The sequence below is a fragment of the Colossoma macropomum genome, unplaced genomic scaffold (assembly GCF_904425465.1).
Source record: "Colossoma macropomum unplaced genomic scaffold, Colossoma_macropomum, whole genome shotgun sequence".
NCBI classification, from domain to species: Eukaryota; Metazoa; Chordata; class Actinopteri; order Characiformes; family Serrasalmidae; genus Colossoma; species Colossoma macropomum.
This window is the reverse complement of record NW_023494802.1, coordinates 4,060,260-4,088,009: the sequence shown is the minus strand read 5'-3', so window position 1 is coordinate 4,088,009 and position 27,750 is coordinate 4,060,260. Positions and strand designations below refer to the sequence as shown.

General features: G+C 38.0%; 1 protein-coding gene across 1 annotated transcript in view; it reads right to left on the bottom strand.

The window, feature by feature from the left end:
- nup210 (nucleoporin 210) overlaps nucleotides 1–27,750 on the bottom strand; it is a 42,443-nt gene that overhangs the window by 5,626 nt on the left and 9,067 nt on the right. The window contains exons 7-35 of the mRNA XM_036591707.1: nucleotides 27,441–27,599; nucleotides 26,615–26,683; nucleotides 25,569–25,675; nucleotides 25,063–25,203; nucleotides 24,852–24,989; nucleotides 23,615–23,770; nucleotides 22,909–23,107; nucleotides 21,454–21,599; nucleotides 21,086–21,304; nucleotides 20,655–20,828; nucleotides 20,237–20,429; nucleotides 19,433–19,539; nucleotides 18,130–18,234; nucleotides 17,014–17,115; nucleotides 16,407–16,535; nucleotides 13,672–13,799; nucleotides 13,444–13,579; nucleotides 12,639–12,701; nucleotides 12,178–12,357; nucleotides 10,608–10,688; nucleotides 10,344–10,475; nucleotides 9,447–9,605; nucleotides 6,922–7,013; nucleotides 6,077–6,251; nucleotides 5,429–5,604; nucleotides 4,101–4,321; nucleotides 3,459–3,595; nucleotides 1,387–1,501; nucleotides 1,059–1,205 (exon numbers count right to left, since the gene is read on the bottom strand). Coding sequence (XP_036447600.1) covers nucleotides 1,059–1,205; nucleotides 1,387–1,501; nucleotides 3,459–3,595; nucleotides 4,101–4,321; nucleotides 5,429–5,604; nucleotides 6,077–6,251; nucleotides 6,922–7,013; nucleotides 9,447–9,605; nucleotides 10,344–10,475; nucleotides 10,608–10,688; nucleotides 12,178–12,357; nucleotides 12,639–12,701; nucleotides 13,444–13,579; nucleotides 13,672–13,799; nucleotides 16,407–16,535; nucleotides 17,014–17,115; nucleotides 18,130–18,234; nucleotides 19,433–19,539; nucleotides 20,237–20,429; nucleotides 20,655–20,828; nucleotides 21,086–21,304; nucleotides 21,454–21,599; nucleotides 22,909–23,107; nucleotides 23,615–23,770; nucleotides 24,852–24,989; nucleotides 25,063–25,203; nucleotides 25,569–25,675; nucleotides 26,615–26,683; nucleotides 27,441–27,599 — 4,086 coding nt within the window. The remainder of the gene's footprint in view (nucleotides 1–1,058; nucleotides 1,206–1,386; nucleotides 1,502–3,458; nucleotides 3,596–4,100; nucleotides 4,322–5,428; nucleotides 5,605–6,076; nucleotides 6,252–6,921; nucleotides 7,014–9,446; nucleotides 9,606–10,343; nucleotides 10,476–10,607; nucleotides 10,689–12,177; nucleotides 12,358–12,638; nucleotides 12,702–13,443; nucleotides 13,580–13,671; nucleotides 13,800–16,406; nucleotides 16,536–17,013; nucleotides 17,116–18,129; nucleotides 18,235–19,432; nucleotides 19,540–20,236; nucleotides 20,430–20,654; nucleotides 20,829–21,085; nucleotides 21,305–21,453; nucleotides 21,600–22,908; nucleotides 23,108–23,614; nucleotides 23,771–24,851; nucleotides 24,990–25,062; nucleotides 25,204–25,568; nucleotides 25,676–26,614; nucleotides 26,684–27,440; nucleotides 27,600–27,750) is intronic.

Sequence of the window (27,750 nt, the reverse complement as noted above, 5' to 3'; positions counted from 1 at the left end):
AGCGCTCCCTAACACAATTAGCTCGCTTGCAATCAGGCGGCTAAGCCACGGAGGACAGTATTTGACTGCAGCACTTCAGATGAGGTCCAATGGCTGTAGTTCATGAGCATATTTTTAAACAAAGACCACTCCTTCATAAAACCATGTTCTATATACACACACAGTTACCATTATATTAGGTACTTGTACCTCATACACTAATTGGCCATTATATCAGAAACATTTACCAAATAGGTGCACTTTGTAGGTTTACAATTGCTTACTGTAGTCTGTTGCTGCACAATTCATCAGCCCCTCCCTCCAGAAAGTGACCACCATAGGACTGACCAGACAGCTAAAACATCAGTCAGCAGCAGTCTTGTGGTCAGAGATTGAACAGTGATGAAGTGGATGACTTAAGCTGGCAGTATCTAAATGCCAAAAAAACCAAACAAAAGCAAACTACCACTACCATCTTTCTCTCTCAGCAGCTTTAGTGGCTGACACTATGCAGTGACAAGTGAAGCACCAGGAGATGCATCACGTGATGTCTAGACCAATCAAAGTCACGGTGAGGTCTCAGAACAAACAATGTAGTGATTAGGACCAATAGCCATTGGGAGCGGATGTCTTAGAAAAAACAATGCAGTGAATGGGATCAGTCAATACTGGGGGGGAGGCCTCAAAACAAATGATGCAGTGAACAGGACCAATAGTAGTTGGGGGAGGTCTCAAAACAAAATTTGTGGTAATTAGGACCAGTAGCAGCCAAAGGAAATCAGACTCAAACTACCACATTGTTTAGGTGTTAGTTTGCATCAAAATTGATTTTGAAGTATAACGCTAGCTAAACAAAAATGGTTAAGATAAGCTATAATAACTGAGGGAACGCCTATAAGGATTATCAACAAACTAAGCATGTCTAAAGTGCGCAATGGTAAATAACTCAGGAGTACCTGATATAACGGCCAGTTAGTGCGGGTACAAAGCAGGTGTACCTAATAACCAGCAACTCAGTAAACCGAACATATTAATGTGCTTATTAATCATATGGATATTTTCAAATGAAATTCACAGACCTGTCGTGGTATCAAAAGAGGTTTTTATCTGGTAGACATCGTGAGCGGAAAAGTGGACTGCATCGCTGGTGAACTGGAGATGGCAGCTGATGGTGGATTCTGGATGCAGTGAGCTGATGCTGTCAGTTTGTGCCGATGAGCAGGTTCCTACACAGAAAAGGAAATAAAAACACAAAACGCACAGCCATTGAGAGAAGTCACAGTTTAAAAGTGTCAGCTGCCCGTCACATTGTGAACATTTCATGATGTGTGGACCAACAGAAACAGACAAACTTCCAGTAAACTTATATATACAATATGTGGTGTTTTTTTGGGGGAAGTTTCATACCAATGAGGTTAGTTCCTTGTTCTCTGGTGGTCAGCAGCACCCTGGTCTCTTTGTCAGTTCTCATCGCACCTGAAGGAACCATGACTGCTGTTCTGGAGACACTTTTCACAACAACCTGCAAGAACATGCGATTAAGATTCAAGTCTTAAAAAAAATCATTATGGTCATCAGGTAGGTGCTCAACAGGGAAGTGTATCGGGTGATTCTACAGAAATGTCCATTTTTTTTCTATCCATAGGAGTCACTGGTGTTACTGATCGTCACTGGTGTTACACATAAGAAAGGTAACACCAGAGACAGGAACACCGGTAACATTTTTTATGAAAAATGCATTTTACAAAATGGCTGCTACAGAGCATCAAACCACATGTTGTCAAACATGGAATATCCACTAAAATATGTAATTTAATCCATTTGTATTCTATTTTTTCCCAATTACCTAAGAATAAAGTAAGTCACACCAGTGACTTCAACTAAAAGCTTCATATGAAATCATGAGCTAAATGAGAAAATGTCTGATAACTGAAAAGACACAGTGGACGCACCATGTGCTTTTCTTCATAGAGCTTGATAAAATTGGTAAAAGAAAGTCAGGTGACATCATCTTCTGAGGTGCTTGGAATTTTATATAATTGATTTAAAAAACAATATTGCTAAACTGATAGCTCGAGAAGAAGTGTTAAAATAATTTATTGTTTTATTTTAAAATATAAATAAATTGTAACCCCAATGTGTGTTTCAAGTGTCATTTATTTGTAAACGCAAGGGACACAAAAATGGACACGCTTCATGTGCAAAAATGTGCAAAAAACTGAGAACTCACGTTGCCACAGTGTATATCCCTCTTTTCTTATTTACACAATGTAGTAAAAAGTGTTTTTCAGCTTTTTAAAGTGATAGACCGGTGATGTGTCCAGAGTGTTTCCTGCCTTCCTTCCAATGAGCGCTGGGATAGGCTCCAGCACCCTCCACGACCCAGGAGGATAAAGTGGACTACATGATGAATGACTGAATGAATGGTGATAACAATTCTGGATGAATAAAAACAGGACTGTATTACAAGCCTGTGAGCGGTTAAAATACTGTTTTTTAATCTGGTAGTCAGGGCCACACTGGAAGTTCTTTGGCAAGCAAGCCAAAAAAAAGTATCAAGTTACATGCACGTAAGTACATGTCTGCTGCACAACTGCTCCACAGCATTGATAAAAATCATTGTTCGAGTGCTCCATTTCAAGCTGCAAAGCGAAGATAATTAATCCTATCTATATAATGTTCCTCTGGAAAACAGCAAGTTCTGGGAAGTGGAGAGATTACACAGCAGTGATAAAATCTATCCGCATGATGCACTGTAGCACACTGCTATAGCTGAACAATTTCAGATTTACTTCTGCACACCATTACCCAACATTATGCTCTACAGACACATCTACTGCATCTTACAGATCCTCAGATTTGACTGTATTGTGGGTTGCTGCACAATTTTATATTAAAATTCAATGCTTTTAAAACTGTAAGTTTGTGTAATTAATCAGGATTAATTGCATTTATTGTATCTGCTTAATTTTATGTCTAAAGCATCTTTGAAAAATTAATTGGAAATATTTTTTAAAAATCAGTGGAATTTTCCTTTAAGGACTATTATCTTGCACCATCCTCTCATCAATCACACAGGACCATTATTGTGGATATTTATTAACTGGTTGACTATTCTGAGTTAGTTTAGTAATATTAGTAACATACATGACTCTTTTCAAGCTGCTCTTAGAATTTAATACCCCTAATAGTAGAAAGTAAGACTTTCTTTTGTCATTTTATGACCTTACTTTATTTTAATAAGACATCTTAAGGATCCTTGCGATGCCTATTGAAGTCAGGAGTTGTTCTCTCCTGTGAATTTACTGAATGCAGTGTTAGAGACTGGCCAGGTGTTAAAACAAATGTCCCTACACTGGCAATTTCTTCTTACAATTTTCAGCACAACTCAAAACAATCCCTGATATTGCAAAGAAGATGAAAATGAGGCAAGGGCCTTGTCAGAGTTGTTCTTAACCCTGTTTAAAGGCAGGTCTTACCTCTCTGTAAGTGCGCAGCTGGCCCGGTATCTCATAGTAAATTGTCACTGTGCCCACGTCTCTGGCTACGGCCGCACCAGTTTTGGGATGGATCTCCAAAATGGCACTGGATGAAGAGCTCCACGTGCCAGAGAGTCCTGCAGAGCATGCAGTTATTACTTACAAATGCACAATGCAGAGAGGTAGGAGTTTATCGTTAGTAGGGATAGACATGCTTAATTGGATATATGCACATCTGACCTTAATGTAGAATTTATTCATTTAATCTGGTACATAAATAAGGCATGTGTAGTTTGTAATGATATATCAAATTAATTGCAAACACTCTTGCAATTTGTAAATGCACAGCCTAGATATGGACTCATTTAAAAATATATTCAGAAGAGATGCGTACAGTGTAAATTAGTGCAAATAAGTTGTCATTATTAGGTCAACAGGCAGTATTTAATTACATATGCCCAAAACATGGACATAGTCTACCAAAGTCTGGAATCGCTTGTCATAATAACTGTGTAATGGGTGTAAAACACAAAGTGTTCATTTGACATTTGATTCAGCTCACTTGTCCTCTTTCAGAAAAGAGACAAAAGAACTCAACCCAGCTGAGGAGTTTAAAGAGACGTGTCAGTGTGAAGCCCTCACCGTCTTGGCTGATGAGCTGGGCTGAAAAGCAGACAACATCTCCGACAATGAGGCTTTGGGCCTCTGTTGGGTGGATGGCGTGCTGTACAGGCAGAGCGATGTAATCAGCCAGGCCAGCCTGCTCTGTGTCCCACACACCCAGCAGTGTCAGACCCACATTCACGGTCCGAACCATCAGGGTGCCGTTACTGGGGCCTTTTCCCACCTGCACCAGGTCATCTCTGCAGAGAGAGAAAGGAAAAAGAGAGCAAAAGGGAAATATGAACAAGAAACAGTGGAACTGAAAATGGCAAAATGAACATGTTAGGACATGGGCCTATACACGCTCCATATGTATTATATTGTATACTATTAAGTTTCTATTTTTAAAAGAAGTGAGGACTCACACCATAAAAAAAATTCACAATTTCTCAACGGAGACGGATGTCCAGACCAATTAGAGTCTGAAAGCTATCTCGTCAACCCCTAGAATCCTCCTGGGGGTCATCAACAACCCCCTCCCTCAACTCATCCTGCTGCCTTCTCATTCTTATTTGTCCATCCTGCTTTTCCGAAAGGCAGCCCAGAGGCTTCAGAGCAAAGTAATAGAATCCATTTAATGTGCGGTCGTTTTAGGGACTCCCCGAGCCTCCAGTGTCATAATGCCTCTATCTCCTCATTCCTCACTTTCCCATTAATTTAGCTTGGTCAGGTGGAAACGGCTCCATTTGGAATGGAATGGAGCAGCTCTACAAATTACTCTCATGAATCTCAGCAAGAGTGTTTGTCCTTCATAGCCCTGAACAGCTTTTTACTGCTATTAAACAAGTACTGAGGGGAGTAAGCATGTTTAAGTTGGAATAGGCAGAATTTTCTATTTAAAAAAAATGAATAAATGGAAAAAACCTCTTTAATGTACTGCTGGTATACAGTTAGAGACTCTAGTTCATCTGTTGATGCACCGTTTGTGTTGGCCATTTTCTAACCGTTCTGGAATGGTCAGTTTCTGAACACAGAACCTACCATGGTCCACCCAAATAATATGGTCAACAGTGTCCCTGAGCAATGATGTGATAGAGGGGGCTGATATAGTGTGCAGAAGAGCTACAGTCTGTAACTGATCACCTACATAAAGGACTTAAGTAGATGGAGCTCACAGAATTGATAGAATCATAAAGTGGCCTGTGAATTAAAGTACAAGGTAGGCAGTTCTAATAAAGTGGTCAGTGAGTAAAACTCTACAGTGGAAATACAAAATAGAGTTTACACTAAAAACAGTACTTAGTACATTTAACTATTATAGACAAGATGAAACTGAAACACTAAATTTAAGATCAGAGGAGTTGTACCTGTTGGTGGAGAAGGTGAGGTGGGAGTTGTGGCTGTGTAAAGCTTCACCGGTGCTGTCGTGGAAGTGAACAGTGAAAGTCAGGACTGAGCCCAGAGGGATAGCAGACAATGTTTCCTTGTTAGCCATGTGCAGCGCTGGACTGGTGCTCAATCTCAGGTAAGACACGGTGACCACCTGCAAAAACAAAACATTACTTAACAGGCCTAAAAATGCTTAAAGGTAACATTGTTTTGGTCAGAGGAATATGCAGGTTCACTTATGTCTAAAAAAGATCAGGAGGAGACTCAATCAATTTGAAATGTTTACTTTAAACCACAAACGAAGCTTATTACTAGGCAAGTCACAATTACTTGATTAAATGTGATTACTTAATTTTTGAAATATAGTCTATCACTGATTAAACTTGACTATAAAGGTGAACCAGCAATAAGCAGTTAACAAGTTTGCTTTATGACAGCTGTGGACACCCCCAGTTACATGCGTTTTTGTCACACAGGACCATTTTCCAAAACGCAGATTAAGACTAACTCAGTACTGTTTTAGTACTTATGCTTCCAGTTTTATGGCACTATACCACTGTAACTGCAACAAAACACTGCATCCGTTTTTGTCCTGGTGCTTTATGTTAATGAAGAGGAATCATTACCTTCACAGCAAGAATGATTGTTTGGTTGACTCCGAAAGTCTCCTGAGAGGTGATCTGTAAAGAAGCCGTGCCGGTCAGAGAGCCTGAAGATAAATAGCCTTTGTCATCCACTTGGATGAGTGCACCTTTGTCTGGACAGTCGAGCACCCGATATGACACCGCACCCTGGCCATCCCTGCTCATGAAGCAGAAAACAACAAAAAAATAATAAAAAAAAAACAAACAACCAGGTAAAAAATAGTATTAATTCCACAGAAGAACCAGAGACACACACATGGACATAATGGTGCAGACGTAATGCAGAAAAACGGGCTAAGCGTCGATTACGTTTTCTAAGGAACTGCTCGGACATTAGTCATGGGCTAAAACAAGCACTTTAAACAACATAGGCCTGATACAGTTGGTTGGCACGGATCATAAAAAAATTACATAGAAATCAAATTAGCTCCATAATGATATATATTGTTAATATGTTGCACAGGATCATTCTGACAGACTGTAATAAGCTATAATAAGAAGATTAGAGGGCAATATGGCTCCTAATGTTTCGCTGCCCCATAGACAGAGAAGTCAAAATGAGAGGAAACAGCAGGAGGCATAATTGTTCAATTAGCCCATTCATCAAATTATAATTGATTAATTAAATATATAAATGACATAAATCTAAGTTATTTAAATCATTAGACAAGCTCTTACAACACATTGTGATTCATAAGGCTTGGTGGCTATATGGACTAAAATTTACACAGACCACAACAGGAGCAAAGTAAAAAGCTTTACATTCCACTCAGAGAACACAAGCCTTCCTTTCTTTAGCCTTGGCCTCTGCAGTAGCTCATTTTTACCTGTTGGTTTGAAGCTTTAATAAGGAGTTTGGGGACATCAGAATCTCCTCAGCTTGCACTTCTGGGTTCAACAGTTGCAATTTCTCATAAACCTTATGAAAAATATAAAAGATATATAAAGAAAAATAAGTGTTACTTGTTCATTCACTGGAACCTTGGTACAGAATATCAGTCTGCTACTACTAATACTCAAATATGCTCTGCTATTACAGTTATCTCCCTCTACTTAAGACTCCAGTGACTGAACTCTTTGGTACTGTGTTATCAGTACTGAAGACCAATGGCATTTCATGAAAAGGCCACAGTGTCTCTCACTGTCTCTCATATTTGTACATAGCAGAGAGTTCTTCTACATAGGTCCCTCCTGTCTTTATATATTGTGTATTTTGTACATATTTAATATTTCAGTTTTAGTATTTTCTTTTGTACTTTTACTTTGTTTTGTCAGCACTGTTTTTAGTATGTACGTAATGCAGCCCTGCTGTAGAGTGATTACCTGTGCCTCACCACAAGCATTTCAATGCATGAACTTCAATTAGTTTGCACCTTAAATGGTGGCTCTCATTTCACTATATAAGTTATGAAGAACAACTTTGACACATTTTACATGTGAACAAAAATGAAGGACAAATTTTGCCGCTAATATCTGAATGGTGCATGGGAACAGCATATCCATTAAACAACACTTTAAAATAATTTTTTATTTCAAAGTTATATGGAGAGTCACTAGCTACATTCCTCAAACATACTGTTACAGAAATGTCTACAGTTTTAACAATAATTCACTTGAAAAATACAATAAATACATGAATAAAAAAAAGGTAATTTCATAACTGACTGCGATCCAAGAACACTATAACTGATTAGTTAACTTGTCGACTCAAACTCAGGGCCCACTAACCCAACACCATCTAACAAACACCAACAAACCCAAACACTGAGTTGATGTGCCGTACCTTGTGAGTGAGAGTTTCTAGCTCATACCCATTCACACTGTCCTAGAATGTGCTTTCGCATTCACACAGTTGTAGACTGCGCATCCCCACTCACACTGTCTTAGAACAAGCTCCCCTACTTACTTAGTCCTAGACTGGTCATTCCCATTCCAAGTTCTAGACTTTACATTTACACTGTTCTAAAATGAATTCACACTGTTCAAGGCTGGTCACCCCTATTCACACTGTTCTACATTGGTCACCCCCATTCATACTGTTCAAGATTGGTCAACCCCATTTATACTGTTCTGGATCGGTCAACCCCATTCACACTGTTTTAGAACAAGCTTCCCTACTTACTCAGTCCTAGACTGGTCATTCCCATTCAAAATTCTAGAATGCTCTCCATCATTTACACTGTTCTAAAACAAGTTTGCCCATTCACACTGTTCTAGGCTGGTCATCCCCATATACACTGTTCTACACTGGTCATCCCCATTCACACTGTTCCAGCATGCTCTCCATCATTTATGCTGTTCTCTACTCGTCATCTCAATTCACAATGTTCTATACCCATCACCTAAATTCACACTGTTCTACAATGCTCTACACCATTCACACTGTTCTATACTCGTCGTCTCGATTCGAAATGTTCTAGAATGCTCTCCCCCATTTAGACTGTTTTATACTTGTCAGCCCCATTCACAATGTTGTAGAATGCTCTCCCCTTTTACACTGTTCTAGAATGTTTGCTCACTTTCACACTCCTCTTATAAGCTCTTCCTTGTTCATACTGCACCAGAATGCCCCCCCCCCCACTTTCACTGTCCTCGAATGTTCTTCCCCATTTACACTCTTCTAGCATGCTCTTCCCCATTTACACTGTTCTAGTGTGCTCTACCCTACTAAATGCTATCCACCACGCACACAAAATGCAGACGCCCATTCACACTAGTTCATTTGGCTTGTAAGTTCTTATCGTGGGGCTGTATTACAGAAACATCCTAACTCTGAAATCTTTCCTATTTAGTCACCATGACAACTTCAGTTAGGACTGAATTAAGGACAGCAGCTATTACAGAATAAAAGTCCCTAAGAACATAACCATATCCTCCAGATGAGAAAGATCTCCAATGTTCCCTCATTATCTTCTGCATTAATGTTAAAGAAAACTATATCCCTAAATTCCAGTTTACTACAATTTAGTTTTAATTTGTCCAAATTTATTATATCTTTTTTTTTTTTCACATCGGAAACAGTTGTTGTCTAGTTAACTAACTTATATTTTTAACATTATTACCTTTCAGCTCTGTGTACATTGTCGGTTGCTTGGTAATAGACATAACAACGGATTATCAACCTTGATCAAGTAGTTTACAATTTCATAACTTGAGATAAGGTGCTGTGAAATAAGATATAACTCCTAAATTAAGATTTGCTTCTGTAAAACAAATTTGTGAAAAACTTCACCAAGACCTTGTCTGATCTTAAATTAGGACTAAAGATTCCATAATACTGTCAACATCATAATGTTGGTGTTTGCTGGGGAACATTTGGTCAGTGTGCAGTGCAATGGAAGGGAAAGAGTACCTGTATCTGAATCTCATCAGACAGCTCTACAGCATTGCCCTCCAGATGGCCGTCCTCAGGGGCTATAGCCTTCACCACCACCTTTAGGCCTGTGCGACCCTTGTTTCGGCCAACCACATTCATCGCAAAGTTATGCTCAGCAGAGAGCTGGACAGAGGCCTGGAGGAGAAAAGGTAAGGTTCAAAAGGTAAGGTAAGTTCATTAGGTTTCTTGATGATAGAACAGCCTACTGATTATTTAGTGACATAATTTGAGTTCACGTGTCGCTTTGAAAGTCAGTTCAAATGATGAGCTCAGTAAGATCAAAAATGATCCAAACAATCCAACACGCACAACTTCGTGGATAGTTTACAGTTTGTACTGCCACGGCAAAACAAAGAAGTTCTGTGGATAAATCTTGGTAGATGCAATTAAGCATGAGAGTAAATTGAAAACAACGATTTTCTCAGAACTGCTCACATCTGAGCCAAGCTATCCAAACATCTTAAACTGAAATATAGCCAAATCAGCCACAATGTCTAGACAGAAAATCAACAGCTATATATTACATAAACCCAGCTAGCAGAAAAAAAGAAAAATATTTCTGAAGTTAGACTGAAGTTAGACTTTCTCCTAGGACGTGATATGTTGACAAACAGCCTTACAGTATAGAATTTAAACAGAACCACCCAACATGTACATCAGTTCACAGATAAGAGTTAGCAAGATTTTTACGACATGTTCTTTCTTACCACACTAATCACAGTTTTGTGGACATATTAAAAATGATATAGTACAACATCAACAAATGATATATTGCATAGCCCTACATACAAAGGAAGAGAAGTCACAGTATTTACACTGTACTGGTCTTCAATTGTCCTGAAAGAGCCTATTAATCATCTCAGGTTAACTCACCTCTGAGTGGCGTGTGTGCACCTCCAGAATGTCTCTCTTAGTTACGGACCAGTGGAAGGTAAGCCCTGGCAGAGCATTACCAAAAGAGAAGGGTGTCTGACTGCTGGTTAGACCCATCACATGCACTGGCATCTAAAGCAGGAGAAAGAAAACAGCAGCTTACAGACTAATATGCTTAGCTGCTTTATTTTGTTCTCTATGGGATAAAAGTCTCAAAAGTCTCTATATCAGTGTATACATAAAGAACCGAATGTGTTTGGCTACCATGGTGCCAGACTTCATTCTTGTGATAGGAGCTCGGATGCGGATGGCTTTCAGCTGGATGACCTCTACCTCCACTTGATCCTGCGAACAGCAAATGGTAGATACTAAACATTAAAGGATAAACAATTAAGTAGGGATGTACTGATTAATCGATTTAACTAGATCTCCCATTTCACAGAGAATACGGCCTTCTTAAAATTTCTTCATAATTCAATCCTTCAGATGTAAACAGTCATTCAGAGTGGTTTATTGTGAAATGTAGCACTGTAAACAGACTTGCTGATAGGAACACACTGTCATTTTATTTGCTATCAAAAATAACCAGTGAACCTACACAAGTTTTAATATGTAATGTTGTTAGTGGTAAAATAGTGGCATATTGGATACTATTTTGCCTTACAATGCCTTGTATGTACCTCTTGGCCATTAATTAATTTAATGTATTTTAGTCCAAAAGATTATGTCAAAGCTATCATAGGACAATATCGCAGGCATCAGGTAGCGTATTCATAACCATTTCATGTAATAATTCTCCAGGAGGGAAAATCATTAGCCTTTTAGAGGCATGAAACACTTTGGACATCTGGTTCCTATCACCACCACTGTGAACAGTTTGCACATTAAACCACTCTAAAATACTTGTTTACATCTTAACCATTTAATTATTGTAATTCTTAAGAAAATATTTGAAAACCCTCTTAAAATTAACTAAATAAATTAGCAGGGAATGGCAATTTGCATGACTATTTTACAATTCTCTTACTGTTCTCGCATACAGTAACAAAGCATTATGACCTCTATATACACACACACACACACACACACACATCCACACACACATATACATATACATATATATATATATATATATATATATATATATATATATATATATATATATATATATGCATGCATTTTTTTGGTACAATGTGTTTTACCTTAATGAATTCCATTAATTTATTCTAGTTTATCTTTTTCCAGGAAAGAAGTAGGAGCTTGGTTTGTTATCTTCCAGTTGAGTGAGATTTTTAATAGTATAGCCAACACCAGCATAGTCATGGCCAATTCTACCCACTAGCTAGGTGTTCTGTTTCCCAACACGTGATGCTACCAAGCTCTGAAAGTGAAGACTAGCACGCTTCCACCAAGTCACCGCATCTTTTCAAACTGCCACTGAATGCAAAGTCACTAGACAGCACAACATGCTTGGAGGAGAACACTAACTCTGTCACGCCAGCTAACAGGTATTGGCTAGCAATGCACTGACTGATGGGAAGGGAGGGAGAGAGAGAGGATCATCCTACTAAGGCCATGTGTACTCTCTCTTGGACTCCCAGCAATGAATGGCTGTGGCATCACTGGGAATCGGACTTGCAATCTCCCAACAATAAGGCTAACTCTGCATCACACAGAAGCAGTTAATTGTTCAATTCAATTGTTTGCTCAGTTTTTAAAATGCTGGTTGTCTAATTGTCAAAATCAGAGGCAGATAAATTGATTACTACTATAATAAACAGTTACAGCCCAACAAAAGGCAGGCATATTTGGATGAGGAAACTTGTCGAGTTACCTGGGAAACCACCACAAGTTTGCCAGATTCTGTGTCGACCGCTTGAACAACTCCAGTTACAGTCATGTTGCCAACGGCGATGCCACGAACAAGACCCATACTGTTGATAGATGCTATGTTGGCATTGCTTAGAGAGAAGAGGATGTTAGACTGGGGCTGTGGTCCTCCTTCTGAAGTGATCTACAAATATAAGAGAAAGTATAATTTATTAATTACTGAGACTTACGTCTGCAACCAGAATCATACAACAAAAAATACCCAAAACAAAATTTATCCAAAAGGTTTTTGATTAAAGAAACAACTATTTGTTGCTGCTGCCAGTTCAAAACTGTTGATTCATAGATTAGATGCATAGTTAAGCCTATTAATGAACTCCTAAAAACACTCAGAAGTCTGCAGGAAAAGTTTTGTCCAAGAAAACAAGAAATTACAAGTAATTAATAAGTAAAACAAGTAATTACCTGCATGATTGCACCTATAATCAGAGTGACTTTTCTTGGAAGAAGCCTGAAAGGTGGGAAAACCTGAAAGGTGGGAATTAACCTTTTTACATGCTGGTCATTTAAGCACATATTTTTAACTTTCAAGATATGGAAAATAATAAATGTTTGTAGACAACGCTTTGTAATAGCAAAGTTTAATAAAAAAACATATATGGCTTAAAGGGGAATTCCACACATTTTTCAAAATTTCTGCATAATCTAAATTATTTAGATATTCATTCAGAGCGGTTTGATGTGAAATGCTTTGTTCTAGAGAAACTTTGCAGAGACAGAATAGTTCATGGTGGTGGTGATAGGAACTAGAATTTTAGTGCCTCTTAAAATCCCCCTGGCAGAAAGCTAATACATAAAAGAAATAAGCTGCCTGAAAACTTCCTCGGAAACACTGTTTTACTATAGTTCTGTGATAAGAATCTGAGATAAAAGCGATTTATGGTGGAGCTGTACATGCAGGGTTTTGTAAGGCAAAATAGTATAGAGATTATTGTTATCAACAAAATCTCAGAAGACTCATGTAGGTTCACTGTGGTTTTAGATAGTTAAATAAAACGGCTATATTTGTGTTGTAGACATCCTGAACCCTGGTTCCTATCAACACCACTGTAGAAAAAATTCTCTACAATGTGAAATTTCACATTAAACCACTCTGAATGGCTTTGTTTACACTCTCAATTGATTGAATTGTACAGAAATTGTGAAATATAAGGGGAATAACCTTTAAGACAGAGACAGCTCTTTGTTAAAGTGGTGAGAAGAGACTAACTTCAATTTGCTGTGGTGCAGATGTAATTTTCCTTCCATTCTTGTCCATCACCACAGCAGACACACTTGTCTGGCCAATTGCCAGGCCTTTGACCAGGAAAGTAGCGGTGTCCTTCTCAGAGTACTCTGTCAGTGGTCTAACAAAGGAATCACAGATGACCAATAACAACATTATTTGTTGAGCCCCTTAAAAAGTCTGTATCTCTCTCTGCAAATTGTTTTCACTCACTGCAAAGAAACAATTGATGATGCGGCCTTCAGTTTCAGATTCATGTGTGAGAAATACTTGGCGAGGAAGGGCTTCTTGTTGTCGTCCAAAACTCGGACGTATGCTTTGACGGACTTCCCTATCTCCACCTGAAATACAGCAATACATCACACTGTTCTCTCTCAAAGGACACCACTATGACACCTTAATGACGATCACTGAATGATTCATGTCTTGCTTCCATTCTTGTCAGCTTGAACCCAGTGGAGAGTTGAACAATGCATCAGTTTTTAATCAATTCTACAAGAATGGCTTCTGAAACATGGTGCAGGCAACAATATGCAAATGTGCACTATTTCCCATTATCAGAGCACAGAGACTGATGTCAGAATTTTCTGATGAGCATCCTGACCAAATCTCAGGCACTGTCACTGCATACAAGTCTGCCAGTACTTCAAACCAGGGGTCCCCAACTGCGGCGCGGTGCACACAATTTGTCCTACGTTTTGCTGTTGTCCGAGGCTGTTTTGTCTCCAAGTGGTAAAGTAATTGGATGGCTTTATAGCAATAACTTCGGGGCATGAGCATTAACAGGGCAACAAATTCGTTTTTTTAAGTTCATATTTTCGATTCAACGGGGCTTCTGACCTCCACATATCTAGGCCTGCGTAGTAATAGAGTCTTCTTATGTACTTAACTGCAAGCAAAATAACCATAGTAAACTGTTAAACCATGCCATTGAGGAATTGGCAGTTGTCTAAACACAAAAAAAGGAAATAATGATGACAATAAAAATAATAATACGAGCAACACATTTTCATTCAGTACTTTTGAGACCGTCCCTAATGCTGAATTGCATGTTCGAGCCAACACAGCAAGTGCAAGATGAAGCTTAATCTCTGTGAATACCCAAAAAAAAAACAGAAAAACTATGCTGCATACTGTCATCTTTAATTGGGCCATGAAACTGTAATTAATCTACTAAGAAAGGGGAAAACTGTAAATCTCGCCAGACTTTTACCGTTTGAGGCCTCCTAGTTAGCCCTTTGGCTTGTTCTCTGAAGCTGCTTTGCCTGAGGACACTTGAAATAACCCACTTTTCCTGCTGAACCTGAGCTGAGACATATTTTGAGTTTTTCCTGAGAACTATGTAATTTTGTTCTAAAATGTTTATCCTACCACAGATGCGGCTTTTTGGACAGGCATAATATCTGCCTGCAGCACTAAGTGCAGCTTAAAAGCACAATGTAATCTAGGTTACGTACAAATGTGGTATTAATGTAGGACATCAATACACCTAACATATTTTAAACCGGATCAACTGTATAAGGGAATATCAGAGTCTTCCTACTCTTTGCATGAAATAAGTTAATAAACATACAACGGGTTTTTACCGTCCTTATAACTTCAGCATGAAAAGGTGGGGCTAAGTGGGGCCTGCGGTAGGCTGTATAGGCAGATATATGTAAATGTGTTTTTTTTGTTGACAAACAATTGATTCAAAACAGTTTTGTTGATCTAAGTGAAAATAAATTAACACATCCTCCACAGAGAACACACTTCTGTACATTTTAAAGCACAATTACTGTTTATTTGCTGAATTTAATATGTTGGGTGAAAAAAAAAAAAGTGGCCTGTGCAAAAGTTATGACACACTTTATATATTTTTTCCAATATTTTAAAACAAAGAAATAGAAATCGTGCACAAAAATTTAGAATATTTAAGCGTGTTCTCTGTAGAGGATGTGTTAACTTATTTACTACTATTTACCACTTACAAAATCAACAAAACATGTAACTTAACCCGGGGTGTTAACATTTTACATAAAACTGCATGGACTGGAAAGTAAGCAGTATGTTTTGAAACTATAACGTTTACATGCTACATCAATCTTTTTATTAAAAAGGGTAGAAATTTTGTTTTCTATGATATGGATTCTTTAAAGGTAAAGAGCTTTAATAAAGCCTTAAATAAAATACTACTATAACAATATTCAGTTCATTAATAATAATAATAAACATAAAATAGCTATTAGGCTACTAACTCTCCTCTCAGTACTAAAAACTCACAGCACAAAAATAGTCTCAAGCCTGGTAGTTTGGAACTTCTGCTTTAAACCAAGTCATAATGTCATCTCAAGTCTTTGCAAAGTACAAAAACTTCTAACTGAAGAGCTTCTCTTTTAAAAACACTTAGATCTGAAGAACTGCACACAACCTTAAGACAGTTTATGCAGGAATCTGTGACAAACAGAAGATACAGCTTCTTTGGCACAGTCTAAATGTCAATTCTGCTTAAGATAAAACAGTCAGCAGGATGACAGCTCAGTCAGGCAGTTTTGAAATGTGAAAAATGAGAGAATCCTATGTGAGGTGAAGAAAGGGATCTCTTGAGTGCAAACTAGGGCTGCCTAACATGGACAAAACAATAGCAATACGATTGCATTGTTACATATTGCGATTGCTGTGTCTTGCAATCTATTAAAAATACACAGATGAATCAATCAATGTGACATGACTAAAGACTGGTTTTTATTTTTTTGGCCAAAGACTCTACTCTTCTGTTGGATTAAATGAATATCTTGATCAAAGCACCCATCCTCTGAAACTGTGATTGGTCAGGATGCTCCCAGCACACAGAATTGTCAGGGGGCTCATTTGCAAATTCTACGATATCAATTTTGCAGCAGCCGATATTGTGCTGACAATTAACTATCAATATATTGCCCACCCATCGCACAAACCCATCTGCTGACCTTGTCAACCACACGGACGTAAACCTCCAGAATGTCTGAGATGTGAACTGTAGCTGTGGCAGGGGCAGGGAAGGTCAAGCACAGGTCATGAACCATCACCTGCAAAACCCCTGGCCGCACTGGCACCACCTGGAAGTACAATAGAAAGCATAAAAAGAACTGTTGCAATTCGCATCATGCAGCCATGAAGAAAACTAAAGACTTTTCAGCAGGTCATATGTGAATGTCTGCGTTCTTTAAGCTAACAGACTGAAACTGTATAAATAAATGAAAAAAATGAAAATAAATTTAAAAATAAATACATAATAATCATTGTCGTCATTATTATTACTTTATTATTATTTTATAAATGGACCACTTTTTTAACTTATAGTATCAAAGTGTATTTCACAGGAAAATAACTAAATGCACCAAAATAAACAGAACAGAAAATAATAAATAAACAAGAAACAGTTCAGAGCCATGGAACAGGTCAGCCACTTAATTTCAAAAGCTGCAAAGTGTTCCTTGAACTGCCTAACCCAACACATAACTCTTGTTTTGATGTGCTTTGCTTAAACAGAACAGCATTAGCAGCAACATGGCCTTTGGCACCAATAAACCTCACCTCAGCGGTTCCCTGCGACTCCTGGAACACAACTTCAGCTATTCCCGCAACACTCGTGTTGACAAAGAAATAGCCAGAGCCCTCCTGTAAAGTGAGGTCAGCCTACAAAACAGAAATGAATAAATGAATGACTGGCAACACAATACACAAAATACTAGTACTGAGATTACACTGCTGCATACTGCAATAACTTTACACCCCACAACATATTAAAATTGCACAGATGTATTTAGTAATGTGACATAGTTGAAGATTGGCCTGTATTATTATTGACAATATAAAGCAATATAAACCCAAATCTATATCACAGTACTTTCTATCATTTGAACAATAACAATTTATCACAATTTTTTAAAATATACTTTAAAAACGCACTCTAGCAGTTTACTGCCATTCTCCCCTAAAACCTATTTTCCTGTTGGTTTTTATGTCTTCACTCCTCCTCAATTCCATTCTGCACTTTGTAGGTGGTCTGTAGAATATTTTACTGAATGCTGTAATTGCTATTTCAGGCTTGCTTCCTGTTTACTGTGTCTGTTGGATATTTTCACGAAGTTAATCGTCCTTCCTCATTTTGTGCATGTTAAATCTATTTCATCCAACAAAAGAGTGGAATGTCTTTGCAATGCTGGTAGCAAGCAGCAAACAGTAAACAAACAACTCCCTTCACCTACTACCATGCTGCTGCCATGTGGGTGTGTAAAAGGCTACACAGAGCATCTGTACAAGCATCCTTAGTGGTATGGTTAAATGTGCTTTTTGTTGAGTTTCTACGATTTATTTAAGCTCAGGTTTAATTTGTCTTGGAGATGCCTCTAAAATACACCCTTACGAAGATACGAACACTGGTATGACATTATCTCATGATATATCAAAATACCTCTCGCCCCTAAAATCAGAATGGTCTTAATAAATTATGGTGCCCTTGGACGGGGTTGACAGAGACATATTAAAACTAGCTACAAAAGAGAGTGAATGAACTGTACAGAAATGAATCAATAAGCATTAAAGCAAACACTGCTTTGTGTTCGGTGTAGCAAGCAGACTTCTTCTTACAAGTGGCTGCATATGTTGATGTGGGGGAGATGGTGGAACTCCGCAGAGACAAGAGCTTACCCGCACACCAGGGTGGTTATATATGGTGACAGATTCTGGGCTCACTCGCACGTCCTCCACCAGCAGGAGATCCAGTGTAGCAGACACAGGTGTCAGAGGCTCAAACTGCCAGAGAGTTGGTGTGAAAAAAAAATACAGTGTGTTCCAACTAGAGCTGTTATGAGCACTTGTGGAAAAAATTCATTGATAAAAAATTACCCTCTAGTTGGCAATCTCTACAAAAGAGGATATTATGACTTGGCAAGTGAAATTATCTGAAACCTATATATCTAATATTTCTCATTACACATGTATGCACGTATGTAGCTAAGATTTCATTAGATTGTTGTAAAACATTACAAGATTGTTTGTCTCATTCCAGGGCTTATCTCAAAACATTAAACAAGCAAAACTATCTGCAGATGGAATTATTTGACAATGGAGCATCATTTCACCAGACAAGTGAAAATATCAAGATATAAAATTATTACAACAATCACATAATAAACATTAAATTATATATAGAGCACATTAGATATACTCAATACATCACCATGTAATATACAGTTGTATGACAAAGTTTGAACCTCCAAGGTAAAATTATGTTTTGTTGATTAAGTGAAAATACATTACACTTTCTCTACAGAGAAAACAAAAACATGGCATTTTCTGCACTTTTAGTGCACAATTTCTATTTATTAGGTGAGCTGAACATATCACGAAAAAAGAAAACATTGACTGGGGCGCCCAAACTTTTGCATGCAACTGTATATCCCCATATAGTGTTTGTATGTTTTTTTTTTATCCTCTTAAAGGCTTCCTTGTTTTTCCCCAGTGAAAAAATATTTTGTAATTTTTAAAATGCATAGTTAATTGTATTATTGGCCTTTTTAAAAATTACTTGATTAATTATCAAATCATTTTGATAACTTGATTACTAATATAACAGTTACAATGTAATAGTTACAGCCCTAGTTTCATTGTTGTCAGTATTAGCCCTGGACCAAATCACTGAAGCACCTGATTAACTAGCTTTGCTTCAGAACTCGCACTTGCACCTTTCTTTGTTATGTGGCTTTTTGATAAACCCGAGTTCTTGAATTTGTTTTTTTGTTGTCATCTGTTGGCATTAGCAACCAACGAGATTATGAGGCAAGAACAGCAGCCTGTGGTCACACAGAGCTGCCCTACTGTTTCCTCCTCAGCTATGGCGGAAATGAAACTGCGCTCCTGAGCTAACGTCTTAGCATCAAATGATGCCTGACTCTGGCGGTGTATCTGAAATGGCTGACAGATTTTGAGTCACAGGAAAGTACTTGCATACCCCAGGGAGAACTGCTGCTGCCTCCAGGTGAGATGACTGGTAGCCAACTGCAGTAACAGTGATGGCTGCAACTCCAGACTGGTGATGGACAAGCACGGTCTGACGGCCTGGAGATAAAGAAAGAGAAAATTCAGTAGGAAGTCAAGCAACATTCACTGAGCATTTGTGCAAAATTGGAATGGAAATGAGATGTACAGTGGAAAAGGGTACAGTAAAGCCATTTATCTTAACAGTGATTCATTTTGTCAAAAAACACTACTCTAGAATAAAAAAAAAAAAAACCAACAATTCAATATGATATTAAAGAGCATATTAATTTAACCATTTCCAAGCCTGTTCCAAGCCCAGTATTTACAGTTACCATCCAATACAGGGTTTATTTAATCAACCCCCTTATTAAATTAAATCAGGTGATGTTGATTGAAATAAACAAATCCAAGCGATGGGTGGAGTGCAGTGATAAGTCAACAACCACCAAACCTGTGTTCTTCTAACTGTATTCTGCTAAACAAACTGTTCATAACTTAACTGAAAGCAACACATTCTTGCTATGTTTTACTGTATTTATATTCATTTGTATTTATTCTAATGTTACATAGTATTTTACTGGGGGAAAAAAAAACACAAAGCTGAGATAAATAATTTTTAACCAATAAATCTCTAAACTAAAATCTGAAAAAAATCGAAGAAGAATACATGATGCATAATACATGATGAAAGCTCAAATTTCAAAAGTTGGGTTTTGTGTTTGTGAACCTGTTGTGAACCAGTGTAGAATATGAGTGTGAAGTGAGCTCAGGCTACCATGAAGCTTCTTCTGCTTGTTGCTATCCTCGAGCAGGTGCAGCTCCATGGGCTTTGTGGGCTCAATGCTGGCCAGAGCCACTTTGGAGGACTCCCAGAACATGCTCAGAGAGCTGAAGTTGTCATATTTCCTCCCTTGCTGGTCAAATGCTGCCAGGTCCAGTTCGGGATTACGATAATTAGATACAGGCACCTATGAGAGATTATAAAGCACTGTAATCATCAGTTTCTCGCATACAATCAACACTAAACACAACCTATACACTTATATTACACTTTGGGGATCAAAATAAAGCTGGCAAGAAAGAGCTTTAGTAATATGAAGTCACATCTATCTATATAGCACATTAAAAAAATAATAAAAAAATCAACCAATGTTGGCCAATTAACTAATAACTGATTGATATTTAGTGCCTACCACTTGTTTGTTCTGCTGGAGCAGGGGGCAGGACAGGTCCAGCTGAGGGTTTGTGTAGACGGGTACAAGGGTCAGGCGTGAAGGAGGAGCACAGATGAACTTCACCACTGCTGGCTCCACAGCTGGAAATGGGTTGGTCACGGTGGGCTGGTTCCCTACAGTCACTGCCAAGACCTGGAAGTTCATGGATTTGCAAACAAGCAGTAAATCAGCCCACAGCTAAATCACTTTCAAATTAACAACTGCAGAAGACAAGCATAAGTGAGTAATGTGTGTAATTTGGTGCTGCTTGTCATGCCTGCAAAATCTGGTCAAATATTGTCATATTATTTTTATTACATTATTTAAACAAATAATTGCAGATATTTAAAATTACAGCACTACAGTATTACAGCAGGATGTGCTTGTTTAGTGGTCTAGAATTCTCTCACCTGTTCACCCAGGGCTTTGCAGGTAGCTTGTACTGTGTGTCTGAAGTAGCTCCTTGATGCTGGGCCAGTAAGGGTGAGTGTCACACTGTTCAGGTCCTCTGCTGTGAGGTTTCTAAAGAACTTGGAAGGTTCCAGGACCCAGGGCTTTGGGCCGCCCTCAAAGAGCATGTCTTTAGAGGAGCCAAGAGTAACCAGGGCAACAGATACAGGGTCCACAGCCTGTTACACAGTGAGGGGCAAACTAACTAGCTTTATGTAATTAAGTCATTTCAAAACAAAATGTTCTATAAACATTGTAAATGTTAACAAAAAAGCAGAGAATTTAATTTTAAAATAAAATGTTTGTGATGCATTCCAAAATGACTCACCCTGAGTGGAGGGTAGGCGGCGATGGTGATCTTTGCATTTAGGTGAACGTTGCCATGTGTGTAGCTGACCAGCAGGTTGGTGTAGCCTGGAGCCAAAGCCTGGACTCGCACTCCACTGCAGCGGTCCTGTCCTGGAGGTAATCTCCCTAAGACATAAATAAAAAAACAAAACAAACAAATAAATAAATAACAGCTTAAAATCAGGATATTACAGCACTGTCTCTGAGATGGTATTTCAGAATCACAATTAATACATTAATGTGTATTAGGAGTTTGTCCTAGTGTGATTGGATTGTCAGTAAGACAAACAGCGCACTGATTTTCAAAATCCACAAGTGTGGTCATCCCATAATTGTTGAGGACTTGATGAGTAATTGAGTTGAGAGTTTATGCTAGCAACAAGTCAGCAGAGTCGGAGGCAGAACAGCTGAAGTAGAGGCTCCCTGTAACAGAGTGGCACTTGAGAGGCACAGCTCCTGGAAACTGACCGTGTGATTTGTGTCCATCAAAATCAAGAAGTGATGCTTCTTACTGCTCCATAGAATGTGAGCCACATTTGCATGGGCTTCTCCCTTCAGTAACAAACAGCTACAAGGCTTCAGCCGAAGGACGATAGCTAATAGTTTCCATCCATCTCAACTGTCAATCAAGCTGGACGGTTTAAATTTCCGAAAACATGCCGTTTTAAAATGCACAAAAGCAATTAAATTTGTCTTACAATCAGTTTTCTTTTAACATATTTTCTTTTAATGATTAACATTAGTCCACAGCCTGTAATCAGCCCTGATATGATGTTTGGCTTTAAAACATGCTGTAGGTAGATTTTTTTCTTCCCTACCCACTGTTGTATTTGTTAAAGACATGCAGCAGCTCTTCATAACTGGAATGACTTCCTTTATGAAACATGACTGGGGGGGGCTAAAAATATTTTTATGCTGTGACCACAACAGTAATTAAAAAGACAATGCACAGCTACAGTAACAGTAGCCTTTAGGCTATTCCACATGGTTAAGCTTTGCCCATCTATTATTTTAATAAGACGTGATAAACACGCAACTTATTAAAGCATCAGCAAAAACTACTGAGTCATAACAAGAATAAAAAGTAGAAACAGGTTTCTTTTCTCTGGTTTAAGCAGGCACAGCAGGTGGTGAGGTGTTACCACATAACCTTGCTGAAACAATTTACCAGAGAAAGGTGCCGCAAATATTGATTAAAAGGATCTTGAGGCCGACAGCATAAGAAGCAGTCTGCAGTCCGTTTGAGAGCATGATACGAGTGCACTGCCAACCAGCAACTGAAAGGAGCTTTCAGATGATGGTATAATGCACATGATATCACAAGCCTAATTCCTACACTTTGTTATTATTCATTACCAACCTGAATTTCCTAAAAACTTAACAGAACTGAAAACATTCAAACATCCAGCATTTTAAACCATTTCAACTTGCTCACCCTCCAACAACTGAAAGATGCCACTGTTCTCCATCTCGACCTGCAGGTCAAAGTGGGAGCAGTCGCTGAGAGTGACTCTCTCTCCATCCTCCCAGCTCAGCTGACCAAAGATGCGCAGTGGAAGCTCCAGCCCCAGGCCCACACGCGCCTCCACCGCACACGGACTGAACTCCATCCCAACCGGCTCGATCACATAAACCTACAGTAGCAGAGAAAAAAAGAAACAGCTTAGACCAGCATATAATTTATGGGATTATGCTGGTCTAGTGTTGGTTTAGTTGGTCTACATGCAGGTAGAATGCAGCCATTTCCTGAACATTCTACCATATTTTAGAATTATAATAATCCAAAGTTTTCATGCACAATCACTAATTTCCCCAGAGATAAAGAACTTCAGGCCACCAAATGCAGTCTTCTACTTAAAGAACTTACAATGTTCTGGCTTCCTAAACCTGGCCTTCCGAGAACATCAGAGAACATGCAACACATACACTACATATAACTTAAATTAGTCTTTTCTTTAAATTGTATTTATGAAGCATGCTATTAAAAATATTTAAAGTTATAGAAAACCTCTTTAAAGCTGGACCTGTCTCCTTTATTTGTATACTGCTTTGTCGTTTTGGCTCTCTGCCCACCACAAACATTGCACTTTGGTCCCCCGAGACAAAAAGTTTGTGCACCCCTGCTTTATACTGAACCTCACCTTCATCTCTCCGTAATGGAGTGGGTTGCGAAGGTCATGTGCATAGATGGTGCTAACACCAACGTCCCTCACAGTGGTCATGACTCCTTTCACTGTGATTGTGGCGACAGCAGCGTTGGACGAAGACCAGCTGAAGTTTCCACTGCCTCCAGTTGCCTGAAATATAAAGGTCAATTGAATAACTAAATTCAGGGCCACAAGTTAAGTTGATACTTCCCTATAGATTATGAAGAGATGCTCAAATTATTAACAAACTATGTGGTGAAACTCAGCAGATTTTTTACAACATTAAGTTTAAGATATTAATTGATGTTAAGGTTAGGTTTACATAATACTCAACCTACAGTTCAGCTGCACTTAACAGAAGTCAGTTAAAGACAACTGTGGACTCAAAATATTAACAAACTCAATTTTCATGGTTCAGGTATTTTAAGGCAATAACAGTATAATGAGCTGAAGGTGATTATTTAATTGTTCATCAATATATTTTATATGGAGTTTGCAGCATCAGTGTTGAGAACTCCATTTTAAATCCTACACAGAGGGAAAACATTAATTTGAATTAATTTGCATCTCTACACTTGACCATACTAACGACAGGACATGTTACATTTGTTACATTTAAAGAGTAACAGGGCCTTTTTTCTGTATAACTGAATGGTTAGGATGTAAACAAAATCATTCAGAGTCATTGATGTAAAATGGTAAAAATAATTAAATAAATGAATAAACAAACTGCAGAATAATTTTGGGGATGAATGCAACTGCATCCAAAGGTTCTGATAATGTTTTAGAAAACTTAAAACTTAGGCAAGGACTTTAGGCAAAAATCCATTTTGGCAGAATCAAGTTTCAGTCTTACCACTCTTTACCCTCATCAATATTGCATATAAAAACTCATGTAGGTGTACTTGTGCTTTTTGACAGTAAACAAAACAGCTATATTTGTGTTGCAGATTTTGACTCCTGGTTCCTATCACCACTATTGTCAAGAAATCAGAGTCTGTTTCTTTACAATGAAGCAATTTTAACTGAACTACTCTGAATGACTTTGTTTAAATCTCAACAATTGAATCATGCAGAACTTTTGAAAAATTGGTGAAATTCCCCTTTAAAATGAATTAACAAGTCTGTTCTTAGTTATACACAATTTTACACTTCTAAGATGAACAACACTGATTTAATGGACTTAAAGTAACTATAAGTAACTAGTGTGTCGATACTTGTCAAAATTTACCTTGATGGTGTACTGGTAGGCTCCTTCTTTAGGTTGCCATGGAAATGTAAGGATAGAAGGGGTGAGGACTATGGGGTTGTAAATTTCAACATCCTGCTCGTTCCGCACTGGAACAGGAAGCATATGGATGGTTCCCCTCTGGGAAAAGAAATCTGATTAGAACAGTTAAATCTTAACATGGACCGCCACAAAACAGCATTGCTCTACCTACCCGATCAACAACAGACTTCAGGGTGCCGTCAATGATGGTCTGGCCATGCTTCAAAGCTTTCACACGGTGGTACGAGCCGTTCAGGGACGACTCCAAAACCTTGAAGAACTCCTTGGGGAAGGTGGTTCCTATCCGTACGTTCTGTTTGAAAACCATAACATATTGCAGCTTAAACGGGCTCTAAATGCGCACAGCAAGTTTGTGAAGTAACTTAATTTGAATAAATTGTGAAGCTTTCAAGCTAGTGACAGTGACAGAGGCGATAGAGGATTAAATAGGCTTAAAAAGTATTGCGTATTGGCCCTCTTGTTTCTCAGTGTCTCCATCAATGTGCTGCAGCTAATCGCAGCTACAAAGAGATCCTTCTCATTTCAGTCAGTTTGAAGATTATCATTTAACACAATGAAAGAATAAGACAGAATTCAACTCAGTTGTCTAGTCAGTTATTGAATAGCATGACAATTCCTCTAAAAGCCAAACAACAAACAGTTCCTCTTTCAACTTACATCAGAGAGATGAATCTTGTTACTTGACTTGTCAAACACTTCAATGAAGATTTCATAGATTCTCTTGGTCTCCAGAATCCAGTGGTCTCCAGGATTAATCTTAAATACTTAATAAACAAACAAAGACACAAATTCAGCAATAGAGATATACGTGCCAATAAATATATAAGGTCAAAAATGACTCTGAAATGTCCCCTAAAAGCTTTAATATGTCAAGTCCTGCGATACAACATACTGCGATGTAAGGCAAACTATTACTTTTGACTGCATATTGCAAAGAATGAAAGCAAACTAGTTACTTAAAATAAGGTTTACATTATTTAATCAGAAAAGGGGGGGAAAAGGACCACTTGTCTTTTTGTGAACAAACAAAACAAATAATTTTGGCATCCTATTAGTCTACCAATGTGTTTAATACATGAGGGATGCATGATTGCAATGGGTAAAGATGGGAATTGGGAAGGTCTTCTGCTTCAAGCACACTTGCCAATTTAGTATTTTTATTTTGCCAGATTTGTGCTATAGTTTTGTGAACCTATGTCAGATAAGCACGCTAATGCTGTATTTGAACACTGCTGCTACACCTGTACCAAAATAGCATAATTATGCATGACTGACTGTGTTAAATAGCCTGTCGTTTCTGACGTTCAATGTAGCACTTTATTTGAATCATTATATATTGATGTCACCTAAACAGAAATTATTTTGTTTAAGTATTGAAAATGCCAGTTTGGCCAACTAAAAAGCCAATACTGTTATTTATACTGAATTACTAGTTAATTGACCCGTAGGGCAATAATAAAATAAAATAAAATAAATGAACAAATGAATGAATGAATGAATGAACACTGGCCGCTTTGGCTGAAATTTGCTATGAAAAGTCATGATCAGCGCAACTCTAATTAAAAACATTAATAATGAACCAATAAAATATTGATAGCTGAGCATCTATTTATCAATATTATTTTATCCATTCAAAATATCACAATGCTGTGTTTCACAGAATTTTTTGAATAGATTCTACTAAAGCAAAGATGACAACAAACCTAAATATCCAGGTTCCACCACATATATCGTGCTGTTTGGTAGTCGGGAAGCACCCTTCATACCAAGACCTGAATAGTAGCAATTAAGGAAAGTTAAGTTTGTTTCATTAACTTCTAAACAAAGACTTCCCTAAAAGAAATCTCATTCTGCCATTCATTCTGATCTGCTCACAAACACAAAATATGAAAAAAGCTGCTATTCCATCTTCCCCATTGTCTGTTCATCAAAAATCTCTCTCAACTTCTTTACTCTCTTAATTGACTGGATTAAATATTAAAATACTTGAATGTTGCATCAGCCCCAAATCCTACAAACTGCTTTTTTTCTTTGACACTTTTGTCTAAGCTATTCAAACTGTGTTTAATGAGGAGAAAGCCACTTAAAAAGCACTGCCAAACACTTCAGAGTAAATAGCAGGCAAATAGAACCTCAGTGTGTTAAGAAAAAGGTGCAGATCTGAACAGGCCATAGTACAGTTAGCCTGGATACACAACTAATTTATATTGACACTGACCGTTTCAAAAGCTAATATAACAATAAGTAACAAGAGGCTATACGCTATAGTGATTTACCATGGTTAGAGGGTGTAGTCCTACATCAAGAGTGCATGAAAAACCCTCAACCTTATCACTATAATACAGCTTCTTGTAGCTTCTTGCTTTTATAAAAAGGTAACAAAATACAATAATACAATAAGAAAAAAATACATCAATGTCCAATAAATAATTATCATTAATAATAAGAATTATCGTAATAACCCATTATTCCACCAAGCAATGTTGTTTGTTAACAGCCAGGCTAAGGTTAACACTGATTAAAGGATACTCTTGTGATCCAGCACGATGTTGGTGTGGCCGTGCTGAAGGGCATGCACGGTGGAGGTGCTCTGGTCCAGCTCTGCTACGGCCGAATAAGGGTCTCCTCCAGGTGCTACCACACTGTTCTTCACATGGAGTTCGTATTGATCACAGGGCATGGCCAGCTCTGAAAAAGGCAGACGTTTTCCATCAGTTACAACATTTACCAGGACAACTAATTCAAATTATTTTGCATTTTTAGCTTTACAATCTATTAAAATGGATGAAAGCACATTCATCTATTTTTACAGTACAGTGTCAGAAAGCATGTGACTATC